The sequence below is a fragment of the Lottia gigantea genome (genome assembly GCF_000327385.1).
Source record: "Lottia gigantea unplaced genomic scaffold LOTGIsca_16, whole genome shotgun sequence".
NCBI lineage: Eukaryota > Metazoa > Mollusca > Gastropoda > Lottiidae > Lottia > Lottia gigantea.
This window is the reverse complement of record NW_008707965.1, coordinates 2,141,811-2,158,694: the sequence shown is the minus strand read 5'-3', so window position 1 is coordinate 2,158,694 and position 16,884 is coordinate 2,141,811. Positions and strand designations below refer to the sequence as shown.

Below are 16,884 nucleotides of genomic sequence, written 5' to 3'. Positions count from 1 at the left end.
TGTGACCATATTACTACAACCAATATACCTTGTGACAATATTACTACAACCAATATATCTTGTGACCATATTAGTACAACCTATATAACTTGTGACCATATATCTTGTGACCATATTACTACAACCAATATATCTTGTGACCATATATCTTGTGACCATATTACTACAACCAATATATCTTGAGACCATATTACTACAACCAATATATCTTGTGACCATATTACTACAACCGATATATCTTGTGACCATATTACTACAACCAATATATCTTGTGACCATATAACCACAACCAATATATCTTATGGCCATATTGCTACAACCGATATATCTTGTGACCATATTACTACAACCAATATATCTTGTGACCATATTAGTACAACCTATATATCTTGTGACCATATTACTACAACCAATATATCTTGTGACCATATTAGTACATCCAATATATCTTGTGACCATATTACTACAACCAATATATCTTGTGACCATATTAGTACAACCTATATATCTTATGACCATATTGCTACAACCGATATATCTTGTGACCATATTACTACAACCAATATATCTTGTGACCATATTACTACAACCGATATATCTTGTGACCACATTTATCTTGTGACCATATTACTACAACCAATATATCTTGTGACCATATTACTACAACCAATATATCTTGTGACCATATTACTACAACCAATATATCTTGTGACCATATTACTACAACCGATATATCTTGTGACCACATTTATCTTGTGACCATATTACTACAACCAATATATCTTGTGACCATATTACTACAACCAATATATCTTGAGACCATATTACCACAACCGATATATCTTGTGACCACATTTATCTTGTGACCAAATTACCTTGTGGCTCTATTACTGTGACGAAGTTACCTTTGACCACATGAGATTAATTTACCAATTAGGTGACAATATTACTTGTTGGCGACTGTTTGGAGGAGTATTTTTAGAAGTACGTGTATCTTAAGTTATTCAAAAGGACCTAATAGACCGCGACTATCAATAATTGTATACGGCTGGTTGAACATGTTCCCTTTAATGATGGTTCGAATTGATTGTAAGAGTCGAAGGGATCAATTCAGTTCTATTCTTGTTCATCCGATATAAACAGATTTGTATTAAATGTTTTCGCTTCACGTTATTTAAATTTCGTAATATAGTGGTCAAGGTTAATAACACAAGGTAAACGTGAAAACAAACATAAACATACAATATAATTCAATAAAACTAAAAACAATAATACTAGAATAAAACGTATACAGTTTTATAAATGTCAATGTATCAACAAACAATATTAGCTATGTGAACTTATAGGGTTCAACTTGTCTGGAATCTTTAAGCTTATAGGGTTCAAACTGTGTGCAATCTTTAAGCTTATAGGGTTTAACATGTCTGGAATCTTTAAGCTTATAGGGTTCAACCTGTGTTCAATCTTTAAGCTTAAAGGGTTCAATGTGTCTGGGATCTTTAAGCTTATAGAGTCCAATGTGTCGTGAATCTTTAAGATGACACGGTTCAACTTGTCTGGAATCTTTAAGCTTATAGGGTTCAACTTGTCTGGAATCTTTAAGTTTATAGGGTTCAACTTGTCTGGAATCTTTGGGCTTATAGGGTTCAACCTGTCTAGAATCTTTAAGCTTATAGAGTTCAACCTGTCTGGAGTCTTTAAGATGACAGGGTTCAACTTGTCTGGAATCTTTAAGATGACAGGGTTCAACTTGTCTGGAATCTTTAAGCTTATAGGGTTCAACTTGTCTGGAATCTTTAAGTTTATAGGGTTCAACTTGTCTGGAATTTTTGGGCTTATAGGGTTCAACCTGTCTAGAATCTTTAAGCTTATAGAGTTAAACCTGTCTGGAGTCTTTAAGATGACAGGGTTCAACTTGTCTGGAATCTTTAAGCTTATAGGGTTCATCCTGTCTGGAATCTTTAAGATGACAGGGTCCAACTTGTCTGGAATCTTTAAGATGCCAGGGTTCAACTTGTCTGGAATCTTTAAGCTTATAGGGTTCAACTTGTCTGGAATCTTTAAGCTTATAGGGTTCAACCTGTCTGGAATCTTTAAGATGACAGGGTCCAACTTGTCTTGAATCTTTAAGCTTATAGGGTTCAACTTGTCTGGAATCTTTAAGCTTATAGGGTTCAACCTGTCTGGAATCTTTAAGATGACAGGGTCCAACTTGTCTGGAATCTTTATGCTTATAGGGTTCAACTTGTCTGGAATCTTTATGCTTATAGGGTTCAACCTTGTGCAATTAATTCGACGTTCAACTTTCAAAGGACCATAAAAACACTGGTTTCAAAATCTAATTTATTTTAGATCAATTACAAAATACTACCATACTGAAAATTGATAAATGCTAAGTATATAAACAAAATAACAAAAAATGCAAGTTATGTTTTAATATTTCTAAATATAAATTTCTCGAAACGTTTGAAATACTACACTAAACTTGTATACAAGTGGGGTCAGTGAAAAGAATAAAAAAACGTGAACAATTTTACTACCTTACTAACCAAAATGACCACAATTATATAGCAAGTATATATATATATACAATAATAATTTTTTTTCACTGTTGACATAGTGCTCAAATATGATTTGTAGAGCGACAATTCGGTGCTATGCCGTAATAGCATAGGTATTTATATAAACAATTTGATGCTATTTTGAATATTTCACATTATTTTAATTTAATTCAGGTCATGCTCGAAAAGTTCGATCCCTAGACAAGTGAATTTATTCTATTTCATCACACCAAGCTATAATCTTATAATTCAAACCATGTTAATCATCGGAAGGAATTCTTCAGAGGGTTATATTACATAAAGCTAAAACAAATATATTATGTAAGTTATTCCCAAGGGGTTATAAAGACGTTTTCTTAACTTTGTATGTGTATCGGGGACACCGATAGCATCAACTTGTATCATTATTATTTTCAATCAGATTGTAGTTCCTGCATTTCCACTATAACCAAGTGTTTGATGACGTCACTTATCGCAAAATAAGCTTCATCACATAAGACCCTTAGCGATAAGTGACGTCATCAAACACATGACGGAACCACAGACGTCTGATTGAAAATTGGACTGGTGCAAATTGATGCTAACAGTGTCCCCGATACACATACAAAATTCAGAAAACCTCTGTACAATCCCTTTAAGTTATCTATTGTTAAATAACATTAGGCTATAACAAATATATTATATAAGTTATCTTCAGTTATCTATGGTTATATAAAATAAGGTTATAACAAATATATTATATAAGTTATCATCAGTTACCTATGGTTATATAACATAAGGTTATAACAAATATATTATATAAGTTATCTTCAGTTATCTATTGTTATATAACATAAGGTTATAACAAATATATTATATAAGTTATCTTCAGTTATCTATTGTTATATAACATAAGGTTATAACAAATATATTATATAAGTTATCCTCAGTTATCTATTGTTATATAACATAAGGTTATAACAAATATATTATATAAGTTATCTTCAGTTATCTATGGTTATATAACATAAAGTTATAACAAATATATTATATAACTTATCTTCAGTTATCTATTGTTATATAACATAAGGTTATAACAAATATATTATATAAGTTATCTTCAGTTATCTATTGTTATATAAAATAAGGCTATATAAGTATATTATATAAGGGAATTCTTCAGTCGATCCCAAAACAAGTGAATATATTCTATATCATTATACCAAGTTATATAAGTAGTTGTCTTTAATAAAGCATGGAGTGAATTGCTCATATTTTCACTGTCTATATCTTCTAATAAAACTACACTTAAAGGTTCCATAGCTCGATTTAAAACATGTTTCTGAGCTAGTGTCATTTCAAATTGACACCATTCACTTCGAGCGAAATTATTACTTAATACAATTAAAACACGACGACTGTTTTCAATGGATTCTACAATATTATCTATAATCAATCTACCAGCCTGGAAATCTCTTTCATGTATACAGAGTTTCATGTCCACATTTCTCTCCAAATGTGGTACCAGATCATCCAAGACCCAATCGTCCGCAGCGGAGTATGAAACGAAGACGTCATAGAGGTACTGTCGTTCCGCCATATCGTTTAAGAGTTTAGGTTGATGTTGCCAGATATAAATCTGATATTTGATAAACCATCTATATTTATAAACAATAGATACTAAGATAAATAAAAGAAATATAACACAACAAACCCCAGTTATTGACGTATAAGCCGAACTGTGCTGAATACAAACTTGTTCTGTCATATTTAAACATGCATATTTACGAGGAAATTTTTTAAATTTTGTATGATCTCTATTTATCCACTCAATCAACCAAACATTGTCACAAATACACTCAATTGGATTATATTGAAGTGATAATGTTCTTAATTGTGTTCTAAATTTCGCAGGAAACATCTCTTTTGATACCCTTTTTATAGAATTCTTACCGAGATCTAAAGTAGATAACATGCCGTTTCCATCCCAAAATCTGTCTTCCCAGTTTGATATCCCATTCTCATAAAGATTAAGAAACACCAGTTCGGTGAAGTTTTGAATAGATTTTGGTACTTCGTTTATCCTGGTGACAGAGAGATCTAAATATTGCAAGGAAGTGAGTTTTGATAAAGCTTGGTCCAAATGTGTACAAGAAGAACTTCCGGGGTCACTCAAAGAATTATCAGAAAATGATAAATATTTGACTCCATGACAGCCACTGAACGCCAATGGATTAATATTTTTTATTTTCATATCATTATTAGCTAATCTTAATTTTGCAAGATTTGAATTATTAAAAGAATACTTTTCTAGTGTTAATGTTGATTTAGAATTTTTCTGTATTGATATACTGAGTTGTTTAAGAGAAGATAACTCTTGGAACGATCCTGATTGAATCAATGATATACAATTATGATTGAGATAGATTTTAGAAAGGTTTTTTAAACAGTTCATATATTGAGGAAGATACTCACAGATACTATTAACCTGTATATCTAAATGGACCAATGAAGGGAAATAAGATTTATCCTGACAAAAATTTGGAAGTGATTTGATATTATTTGAACCTAAGTATAATTCTCGTAAATTGATCATTTTATCAATTATAATTGTCTCGACTAAATTATTTTCAACTTTTAACCCTTTTAGACCCAATGAGTTAAATTCTGTGAAATTGAGTGTCTTAAGAGCATTGTAAGATAAGTCAAGCGCAGATAAAGTAAAATTATTTTTAAACAAACCTTCAGGTATAAAACTTAACCCGATCTGTTTTAATTTTAATATATGGTAGAAACTATTTTTCAAATCAGAAAATAAATTTAACAATGAATCCGTCGTCAATGGATTATAGGAGAACCACAATTGGTTTAAATGTTCTAAAAATTTAAAAGTATTAGTAGAAATGTGTGTGATTTGACAGTTTTGAAATGTGATCTCCTCCAAGTATCTCAGGTGTGTAATATTGGAAAAGGTGTGTTCATTGATCAAAGGGAGATAATTACCATCAAAAAATAACCTGATAGTTCCATTGGGAAGTACAGGTATATAAGTCAAATTAGTGTTACTACATTTCACTTTAGATTTCACACATTTACACAGTTTTAAACTACACGCATCTTTCTCACAATTACACATAGAGTAAAACACAAACAATAGACCAAGAACTAACAGTCTTACACTATTCATCATTATGTCTGAGTTACCTCTATCACTTACTTATTTCAATCACAGTCTTTAGAAAGTTATTATATCATTATACACGATGATGTTTATCGTAACTTCAGTTATTGTTTAATTTACGGTATATCTTAGGGTTTTGGCTGCATTTCGCCCACAACTGTAATGGTATGATGTCCGTTGTCCCCGTGATAAAAACTTGTAGGCTACTTGTCATTCATATTAATAAGTTGTGCTTCTTATCCAATATATTTGTATGTGCACTTGTCCGCTTGTTTAAACTTCTAAAGTTGTCCACAAATGTACATGGTAAGAAAACTGTCCATAATATGTAAGCTTTTATAAAATGATACTTGATGTCCACTATCTTTACACTTGACCAAAGTAGAACGTAAAACTCCATTCATTTCATTTTCTATACTTGCACAGTATGATAATCTTTATCCACTATCTTTAAGCTTAAACAGTAGGATATTTGACATTCCATACTTAAGCTTTCTCAACAAGATTACTGTTGTCTTTAAGCTTACACAGTAGTATAGGATACCGTCATCACGCTAACACAAAGGCATACGTCATGTATTCAATCAACCTTTATTTAAATTGGTTGCCTGTTATCCATAATCTCTGTCAGAGAAAACTACACATTCTTCAACAATATATAAGTTTATAGTGTTTCTGTAGGTACAATAATTTCCTCTTCTGTCCACTCAATGACTCACACTTCGGAAAATTTCAGTTTAGTTCAAATTTGACGTAATGTGACACTGGGCTTTTTTTCCCATTCATACACCAAACACGTTGTAACCTTACCCTATTATTGGCAATTTGAATATCTGTTGACCTAATGATATCACTCTATAGTCTTATATGGTCCAGCTTTTCTGAAAACATTAGACATATAATGTCCAATTTTTTGCCAATTTTAAGCATTTCAGATCTTTAAAGGGGCAGATGGGCCATTTATTTTTTGTTACCAATCATACTTTAGTCTCAGAAAGGCGAATTTAAAGTACCAAATAAACAATATTAGTTTTGTGGACTCTATGGAAGGAAAACTCAGTTGACAAACCCAGTTACAAACATTGTGAAGGTGCCAAAAACATTTTATCATTTTCCTTTGGATTAAAATACCATATTTACCAATATTGGCTATGTGGAACTGCCTAATAGATAGCCGAGTTGACAAACCCATTGTTGCATGGGGGGTAAACATACTGACCCTCGCTATTGACAACCGACTTCTACAGAACTTACTATACCATAGTCCGATTCAATACCATTCGTTTTAAATACAGCACAATAGTAAACCCGGATGTAGATCGAAAAAACCCCGAAAATCACCTTTTAAGGCTATACACAATGGCATAGATAAACCTACTATAAATAAAATCCTACACGGAAGAAATCGTCTATTACTCCATTTTGATTTTACAAATATATGTGTATGTACATAGGATTGAGAGGTAATTAGATATTTCGTTTCTATTTGTCGAGTTTGATGTAATTTAAGAGTGTTAAACACACAGGTATTTTTACATAAGAGATGATGGGATTGGATGTTATGGTCTACATAATCCTATATATGTATTGTGAATAGTTACCGATATTTCTTTTTGATTCGTCTCAATACACCTTTCAGCTTTCCTTGATAAAAAAGTAGATAAGAAAAGAAGTAGTTTTGCGGCCGACTCTTTCTTTTATTTAGTCAATGAAAACGATTAATTCCATTTAGTGAGGGAAATAAGCATGAGGCTGCTCATTCTGGATTTCAAACAACAAAAATTACGTTGTAAGTGAGATAACTGGCTCTGTTTTTACTTGTAATATTCACCATATTGTGTTATATACTAGTTCTATGTATAAATAAACATATAACGAAACACAAATGATATACCCATCCCGAGTTTTTAGTGTATGCGACATTTAAACAATTTAATTTGATTATGTATATTGTTGAAACGTTGAATATAATTTAACTCAGGGAGTAGTGGCCTATACCATAAATTTGTCTTCCGTTATTTAAAGTGATCTATACCCCCTAAAGTCGCTTAAGGATTATAGTACATATGATGAGGATTCGTTTTATTAAAGTTGTAAAGATGACTCCTGTAAAATGGTGTTTTCTGCTGGTGTGTATTGGACTTGTTGAAAGTAACTGGAAAGATATCTTACCCTGGAATACAAAATCAACAATACTGGATTTACATCAAGACTTTGACATCCAGACTATAAACGGTACGATTAAGGTTTTATCCAATGCCAAACTTTTATTTATTTTTAGGCAGGAAAAAAGTGCGCATACTTTCCCAAAAAATCGCAATCGTTACCATTATATAATGATAAAAAGTGTCTTTTTTAGGTGGCGTTGCCCATCATTACTAGCCCAATTACTCCATTTATTTAATATTTTATTTAATTGAATAAACTAGATTCGACTCTCTTCAAATGAATATGGACTCCACTAATTGACTTGTCATCTCTTTCCATATTAATTACAAATTCAATCTTCTATAACTTTTTCCAGAAATCTCGTTGCAAACATATGTCACATGTCACATGAAAGCCTGGCCTATACTTAGTTTCTGGACGAAACTTCAAATTCCAAATCTAGACTAAATACATGCATGCAGAAACCTCAAAAAGGGAGGGAGAAACAGGATTGGTAAAATTAGCTCGGACTACATTCGAATACAATCATTAGTATAAAAAGTTTTAGTGGTCTGAGATCATATGTATTGTTTAGGACACTATAGATAATAGAGCAAATATATTTATGGACATCCGGGTCTGATACAAAACATAAACCTGAACAATACATTTCATTCTTGGGAAAATTGAATAATATTAATTTATAACTTTATAACTGTGATATTTGGTAACGTAGGTAACGTCTACCTTCATATAAATAGTTTCCAACAATTTTAGTCAACGAGAAAAATACATATACAAAGAAACCACTCTATTTCAAAGTGATATAAGTAGTAGTGCTGGCACGATATACCGGTAAATCGATATATCGCGATATCACATGCCAGAATGATAAGGTATTGTCAATACGATGCGCGTATTGTGGCATGTCGTATCGCGATATATCGATTTATCGGTATATCGTGGCAGCACTACTACCTATATTACTTTAAAATATAGTGGTATCTTTGTATCTTTTTTTTATAGAAGAACCAATGTGTCTAAATATCTTTGCTCGATTTATGTACTTTAAAGGGACAGTTTCACCATTCGATTGACCAATCGTACCTTAGTCTCAGAAACGGGAATTTGTTTAGTTAAGCTCATCAGTAATAGTGTTCACAGTGGAAAGTTAAGCCTTGTGTGTTCAGAATAATCCGCGTTTGAAAGTTAAGTCGTCTTTTCTAATATAGGAATTGAAGGAATTATGCCATATTTGTACATTTCTAGTACCTGTGAAGACTATTTACATATATTCTAAATCAAAATCAACACCCGTCTATTTAACGCAAAACTCGAAATTAATCAATTATCTAAAAAGATGTCGACGTAAAACTCCAATCTATTTCAGACAATCCAGTACCAATTTATCGAAAAGATTTAAATGAAAATTATGCTGCGTACTGGTTGATCGAATATAACGATGGGGAATTTATGATTCTGTCTTCAGGTCCAGAAACAGGTATGTTGCGCCGAATTCCTGCAATGAAACCTTAATATACAAAATAATATTCTTCACTTTGCATAAGAAAGGTGATGCTTCAAAATAAGGCTAACTTTCAGTGACGTCATCTATCAATTAGTTTTAGTAGAATTTCAGGAACCACATACGTCTCATTGAAAATTGGAATGGTGCAAATTGATGCTATCAGTGTCCACAATACTGTAAAAAATAGTTAGAAAACCTTTTTACAATCTCTTCAATTTCCATACAGGTGATTATAGGTTAGTAATGAAGGGAGAATACTCGCCATTGGTGGATCTGAATGAATTCGTTAGGAGGAAAGACTCAACATGTAAGAAGTATTATATGATGTCACCGACTCCGGGATTTCTCCTTGGTTGTGAAGATGAGAAAGGAAATCTTTTCTGTCAAGAGAAGGTTTGTATCAAAAGCAAAATTTCGTTCTATCAAATTGTGCCCTTTTGTTATGAGCAAACTTGGTCTGATTTAAGGGACAGGTAGGCCATTTTTGTTTTTGACCATTCATACTTTAGTCTCAGAAACTGAATTGTTTTAGCTGAGCTAATCGGTAATATTGTTCACAGCTCACCAATTTGAGACTTCAAATCCATGTGTCGAGAATTATATGTATTTGACTTTGAATTGACGAATTGATACTCTGTGATATATAGAAAAGACTTATATAGAAATAGTGAGTTAAATACCCAGTTCGAAGTATTTAAAGTAATTATGTGATTTGCATACAGCTCTGGTATTTCTGAAGACTATTTACATATATTCAAGACTATAATCAACCCCCCAAAATGGCACACCTTCCCCTTTAATGCAATGCCCTCATTGTTCTAGTTTTGCTATTGGTTTTCACAGTCCAAAGTTGACTGAATAAAACGGAACAAACGTGGTGTGTCTATAGGATACGATACGATACGATATGATATAGTGTGACGTAATGTGATGTGAATGAATGAATGAATGAATGAATGAATGAATGAATGAATGAATGAATGAATGAATGAATGGTCTCTATTGTTTGTGTTCATTTCAGGAAGTGATAACTCAGCTGGATAAATTAAAAGTGATATGGGCTGAACAGCGAAAAGATGTGAAGAAGGCCGGAGTTTGGACTTTGTCCAGCCTGTATACAGATGATGGTGCCACCCATTATCATCTTCTAAAACCAGGCCATACCAAACACATTATGATAGGTGACTACGATTCGGGCGATATTGAAACACAGGCTTCTAAGAACTATAACTCTCAGAAATATGTCTGTGATATTTTAGACGTCTGCTTGGCCGACAACATCAATCGAATTGATCGACAGAAGGTAAAGGTGACAAAGTATGGACAAAGGCATATTGAATTGATCGTCCCACACGAAACTCCTGCGTTTTCAGGCGAAGATGTGATATATATGGATATAAGCACTAGGACCGGAAGTTCGATTCAGACGACAAAAGTGGCCATTGATCTGGTAAAACGCGTGAAACGATCAGTCCCAGGTAACCAGTCCTATTCAATTGATGATGAGGATCTATTTCCCGATTACGATCAACACAAGATACAAACATGCCGTAAGATGATATTTTTCAAATATTGTCGTAAACGGTTTGTGGGGTGCGGTCCAGTCTCATGGGCTATGATATTGGGTTATTACGACCGGCGTTCACACAACGACCCATACAAATACGGAAATGGAAGCCAGAATCTCTTCACGTGCGGTTCTACGGGAATGGGGGGCAACAGCTCGTGCGTGGCACCTGGTTTGGAAACAAACGAAACAAAGAAATACGTAGAAAAGCTTGGGGAATTTTTAGGTACTTTCTGGCTTTTTGGACAAGGTGCAACAACCGCGAGAGGCATGAAGAAGATCGAAACCTTTTTTACCGAATATCAGTTATCAGGCAAACAAGAGGTTATCACACATAGCAATGGGTTTTGGAGTTTGATTGGTAACTATAACGACGAAATCAGAGACAAGGCTATGGAATATATTCGAGAAGGGTGGCCCGTGGTAATTGGAATGCGAATAAAGGGGTCAAGATTTGGACAGCACTATCCAGTAGCGACCAAATACCAACAAAGAGCTTTCCCAAGCCTGAAATGTAAGAAGCTATTCAACGATTGTGAAGAAGGCTTGCTTGTTGAAAGGGAATTTTACGTTCATTGGGGCTGGGGATATAATTCTAGAAACTGGATACCGGCGAAGGTTTTCTTTGCTGGGATAGCCAAGTATTAACCTAGCTTTCTGTCTTTGATTTTTGTCGGTAAATCGAATTTTACGTGATTACAAAATTGTTCCAAAAGATGTAGAGCTTCGCTTTGATATAAATATTAACATGGACAATAAGATAATTTTTGTAGTGAGGAAAACCAAATTTCTGGTTAAAATTTCTTGGACTGGAGCTTGTTTATATTTACTTTCACGCACTTTCCTCTTCTGATGCTGATTCCAATTCATTTCAATGTAATCGGTAACATGCAGTCAAATAGTGAGGACAATAATCGCTTTAAAACTAACGTCCCTATGGCCGGATCGGTATTTAATTGCAACCGGCTAACCAGAAGTATAATAAATTTCACACAACGTAATGAAACTATTGAAATCAAAATAATGGAGGACATCTGTCGTTTTTTATTTCCTTTTACTGTGAACTTTTTTTTTTAAAGTATCTCTTAGAACCTTAATATTTTCTTAGAAGTTTAATATGTAAAATTTGAAAGATTTTTGGATTTCCAAATATCAAGGGATCTTTGCCGTGCACATCTCGTAGCAAACAGTGTCTCAGTGTAGTTCCGAATCCTAACTGTCAGTCCATCCGATCAGAATTAATGAACAGTGATATACATGTATGCCAAGATATTTGTGCCAATCCGGATACGATTCAAGACAACTACAACATGACTATACACGCATTCCATTTTACTTGTTGTCAGTTTAAGTTTGGAATTGTGCTCGAATGTACACAAACATCTCAAATGGTGAAATGCTAATAAATTTTACAATAAATTTTATAGTGAAATTAATAATGATCGATGGTTTCATATATATATAACTTCAGGAAGTAGAAATATTTCTCTATCGCTCTACTATTGATGTATTTAGCACTATTAAAAACAGTGGTATTTCTACATCGCTCTACAATTGATGTATTTAGCACTATTTCAGCAGTGGTATTTCTATATTGCTCTGCAATGTTTTTTTTAGCACTATTATAACAGTAGTATTTCTATATCCCTCTACAATTGATGTATTGAGCACTATTTTGACAGTGGTATTTCTATATCGCTCTACAATTGATGTACTGAACACTATTTTAACACTGGTATTTCTTTATCGCTCTACAATTGATGTATTGAGCACTATTATAACAGTGGTATTTCTATATCGCTCTACAATTGATGTATTGAGCACTATTTTAACAGTGGTATTTCTATATCGCTCTACGATTGATAAACTGAACACCATTTTAACAATATTTTATTACTGTAACTTTAGGAAGTAGACAATTTAAATTGAATTCAGTTTTTCATTATAAAAACCCAAATTACAAATTTGCCTATATATCGGTATTTTGTATCAATATTAACCTACTTTTAAAGGTATATAGTGGTTTAATTATTCGTTTTGTGAGTTTTGTTACATACTACGTTTCGAAACACATACAGATAAGTAATATACTCAAAAGTAGTATATTCGTATATCTTGTGTTCTTGAAGCCTCAGTTCCTCATTTCCGGACTGAGGGTCAACACCTTGTTTACTCCGTGTCCTCTCTGGGATAGTCTGAGTCTGCTCTCGGGACATCTGGGTGTCGTCCGTGGCTACTCCGGCCATCACCCGTGTCTACTCCTTGGCTCCGTGTCTTGTCCGGGTATGCGATTGTAAAACTATTTCGACATTTTTTGCGAAATTTCACCCAAAAAACCGGGCTGAAGCCCAGGCATGTGGGACTGGGGCTTTATATTTGCATGGCAAATGTCTTCAATAGCCAAATCGGAAGGTAAAGTTTTCTTATTTTTAACGACCCTAAAGGATGTATCCCTTGGAAATTTTTTTTATCGATAACGCCATTTACCTGGCATCAATTAAATACACCATGTTTAAAGGCTAGTATCAATAAACTAAAAAATCCACAACAGAATTACAAGATCAAATAATTCTAATATTTATACTTCAATTTAAAAATCGAACGTCTGGAAAAGTAAAAAATACCCTTTGTTCAAATAGAAGAACTCGGTGTGTTCGTTATTCTGACCAATGTTTTGTTCTATACAGACACTGTTTTAAACGTGTAACACGTCACACTGCCCATCAAATACATTTGTATCTACCGGCTCTCGGTACCCTACCAACCTTTTACGTGTAGTAACAAATCTGTATTCTGATTGATAAAGGCCATTTATTTGAAGAAAAGGGGATTATCTATTAAAAAGGTCAGAGTGTGAGACCAAAAATGATAGGTGTTTCTTCGAGGCGAAACTTGAGGCCAGGGGACTGGGGACTGACAGATTTAAGATTTTTTAGATGAATTTTGAGCATTTATAGGGCTTGATTTTCACATCAAAATCAGACCTTTCACAGTCGTGAGGGTAGTGCCATGACCAAATGGCTGTTCCCCTATAATACGATAGCTTACTGGGTGTACATTATACCGATGCTCTACCATATTCACAATTATAGGATGTGTTTGTTTCTCTGATCAGTAGAGAGATATAGTGACTTGATCTGATCATGTGTATTCAGACACTCGGAGTTATTGTGTTTGAGTACCTTGGCTACAGTGGCATTTATAAATCAATCTGAAAGTGTTTATTTAGGTATATTATATTCTATAATAAAAGCCAGACTGAATTGATTGAAATCTGGCTAGTGTCCGAAATCCATATTGACTATGAAAACCTTTCACTATGATTATCCTTGGGGATTATCTTTGACTTGTTGGTTGTTGTGTGTTTTATCTATCATCTATTTCTTTGAAGGAATCTTTAACTCCCTTTAAAGATTGATTCCATCCAGTGAAAATGCTAATACTTATATGAATAGAAAGTAGAGGTGTTTTAATGACTTTGAAAAATATCAGTTTGTCTCACATGATTAATTCATAATTAGCTACATTAGAAGAGAATTACCAGCAGAATTTAAATGAGTGACCGATGAATAAGGGTCAAAATTTTTTTTTTATCCAGACTGCACAAACATGAGCAGTATTTATGATTGGTCAGAACTCTTAATTATATGCAATAAGAACATAATGATAGGATTAAGAATACATAATAATTCTTTAAAAACACCAAATAGTTTGCTTAATTTGACACTAAAAAAATAAGGAAACCCATCCTTAAGAATCGATACAAAATGATTCATCTAAATTCTGTTAAATTGTCTCCCTTGTAGTAGGCCAAGTTACCTCCCTTGTGGCTCTCATGTCATATACTTGGACGGTCACGGACGTAATTAACAGATAATCTAACCAAACCAAACCAAACCAACGACTACCATTCGACTACCAACCAACAAGAAATACCATGATCAGAACGAGTTTGGAAGAATGAAGGAGATCGAGTAACTCACGCCACACCATCCAGGGCTGAGTTTCACCGCCATTTCATTCGACCCGACCAGATCTAACGAAGAATCAACAACCAAACCAACAACACAAAATCATCCAATTTGAACCAATCCAACTACCAACTACTACGACTACCAACAACTACCTAGTTTGCGATATCAGCATCCGCTGGAAGCGAATGTTCACTTGTCATCTACCTACCTACCTACCTACCTACCTACCTACCGTAATTAATTCAACTTTACAATATTATTTCTTGTCTTCTTTGTTTTTTGGAGAAGAATTGTTTGTCCCTTCACATTTCAATGTTGTAACGACGTTTTGAAACCAAACTTTGGCAATTTACACACACCGGTATATCAATTTGTAATTACAGAATCCAAACGCTTTGTTCTTCCGGTAACACACTTATATTAGGTTATATCAAGTTGTGATTGAAGATTGGCATTTGGCTTTGTGCACAAACTAGAATAACGCTGTTAACAACAGTCTTTGCATTTGGTTTCTGTTTTTTATCGAATCTAAAAGAACAACTTCAAATTGCGTAACACCCAGTTGGAATTTCATCAGCTATGCGATTAGGTTCCATGAGTTCGAATCCTCTTCAAGGTAAGAAAAATTCTGATGGCTGTGCCAATGATTCCCTGTGTCGGCTCTCACCACTAATACGTAATAGTAAGTTGGCATTTTACACACACCGTAATATATGCCACTCCAGTAAATTTAGCCGCTATACAATGGATTAGTATGACTATAATTACTGAAGAAAAAGCTTGTTAAAAACCATTAAGAAATCAAGATCTATGTAAATAATAGCAGTAGGCTAACCTTGTGGTAATTGTATCTGTCCAGTTCGATATTCCAACTGTTTTGTGTTTTGATGATTGTGTCCTGAACCTAAAGCAATTGTGATGAGACTTGTTGTGGTAACTGGACAACCCCTTACCTTTCCATTAAAAAGTTAAGATATAAGACGAAGTTCGTAAAAAATTCACAGTGTGAAGATACACAATACGGTGAAGAGTAGTCAGTCAGAGGGCGGACCTACCATAGAGACTGTTTGTCCCAAGTCAACGCCCTTCCACCCCCCCCCCCCCCTCCTCCATAAGGAGGGCCCCACTCTCAGAAAAAAAAAACAAGTACAAAACTGTACTAAATTATTCAGAAATAATCAAACTTAGCAACCAGATATATATCAATTAGTGAAATATCATAACTACAGACTGAAAATCTTTAAATATTCCATTTACGAGGAGTGTAGGGGTGGGGGGTGTCTCAGAATGCATTAGTGCAAAAACATGTTAATTGTTCCTGGAGAGATCCCCCAAACCACTAAAGTTCACGGCCCCCACGCATCCAGTTGAGCAACTGGATATCATCTCTTCAACACGTTAGGTATTACATTATTATTATCGAGGAAGTGATACAAAAGACGATATAAGGCGTTTAATGCCAAGAATTATTACTTTGATGGTATTGTACATCATTGTATTCAAAACCGTTATGTTATAAATGCATACACTGGAATGTGAAAAGTTTTATTGAAATGGTTTGATGTTTTATTTCCTGCTTTACATTATCAATATCGTTGCATTGAGGTAAATATTATTATGATTTGTAGCATTTTTTAAATTTTCTATTTTTTTCATTGCAAAATAGAGCTACATAAATATAGACTCAGCTATCGTCTAACAGGCCGGAATTTAAAGGGACAGATAGGCCATTTTTTTACAAATCGTACTTTAGTCTCAGAAACTGGAATATTTCAGCTGAGCCAATCAGTAATATGGTTCACTGCTCACCGTCGCAATTTGAGCCTTCAAATCCATGTGTGTCCAGAATTATCTGCGTTTGAATGTTTAAATGAGACTCGTCAATTTAAGATATTCTGTGATATATAGAAAAGACATAGAAATATTGAGTAAAATTCCTAGTTGAA

At 33.7% G+C, this 16,884-nt stretch overlaps 3 protein-coding genes across 3 annotated transcripts; 1 reads left to right on the top strand and 2 right to left on the bottom strand.

Annotated features, from left to right (window-relative positions):
* Positions 1–1,459: 1,459 nt before the first annotated feature.
* Positions 1,460–2,287, bottom strand: LOTGIDRAFT_112816 (hypothetical protein; the record flags this gene model as incomplete). Its single annotated transcript, XM_009050992.1, has 2 exons — positions 1,460–1,849; positions 1,883–2,287. Coding segments are annotated over 2 exons (795 nt in total), but the record flags the coding sequence as incomplete, so codon positions are not given.
* A 1,415-nt stretch (positions 2,288–3,702) lies between these two features.
* Positions 3,703–5,730, bottom strand: LOTGIDRAFT_158275 (hypothetical protein; the record flags this gene model as incomplete). Its single annotated transcript, XM_009050991.1, has 1 exon — positions 3,703–5,730. The coding sequence occupies one exon, from the start codon at positions 5,728–5,730 to the stop codon at positions 3,703–3,705; it is 2,028 nt and encodes a 675-aa protein (XP_009049239.1).
* Positions 5,731–7,144: 1,414 nt separating this feature from the next.
* On the top strand, positions 7,145–11,612 carry LOTGIDRAFT_230987 (hypothetical protein; the record flags this gene model as incomplete). Its single annotated transcript, XM_009050990.1, has 5 exons — positions 7,145–7,184; positions 7,813–7,956; positions 9,260–9,370; positions 9,624–9,790; positions 10,419–11,612. Exons 1-5 carry the CDS (start codon positions 7,160–7,162, stop codon positions 11,610–11,612), a joined length of 1,641 nt encoding a protein of 546 aa, XP_009049238.1. The 5' UTR covers positions 7,145–7,159.
* Between the last annotated feature and the right edge of the window lie 5,272 nt (positions 11,613–16,884).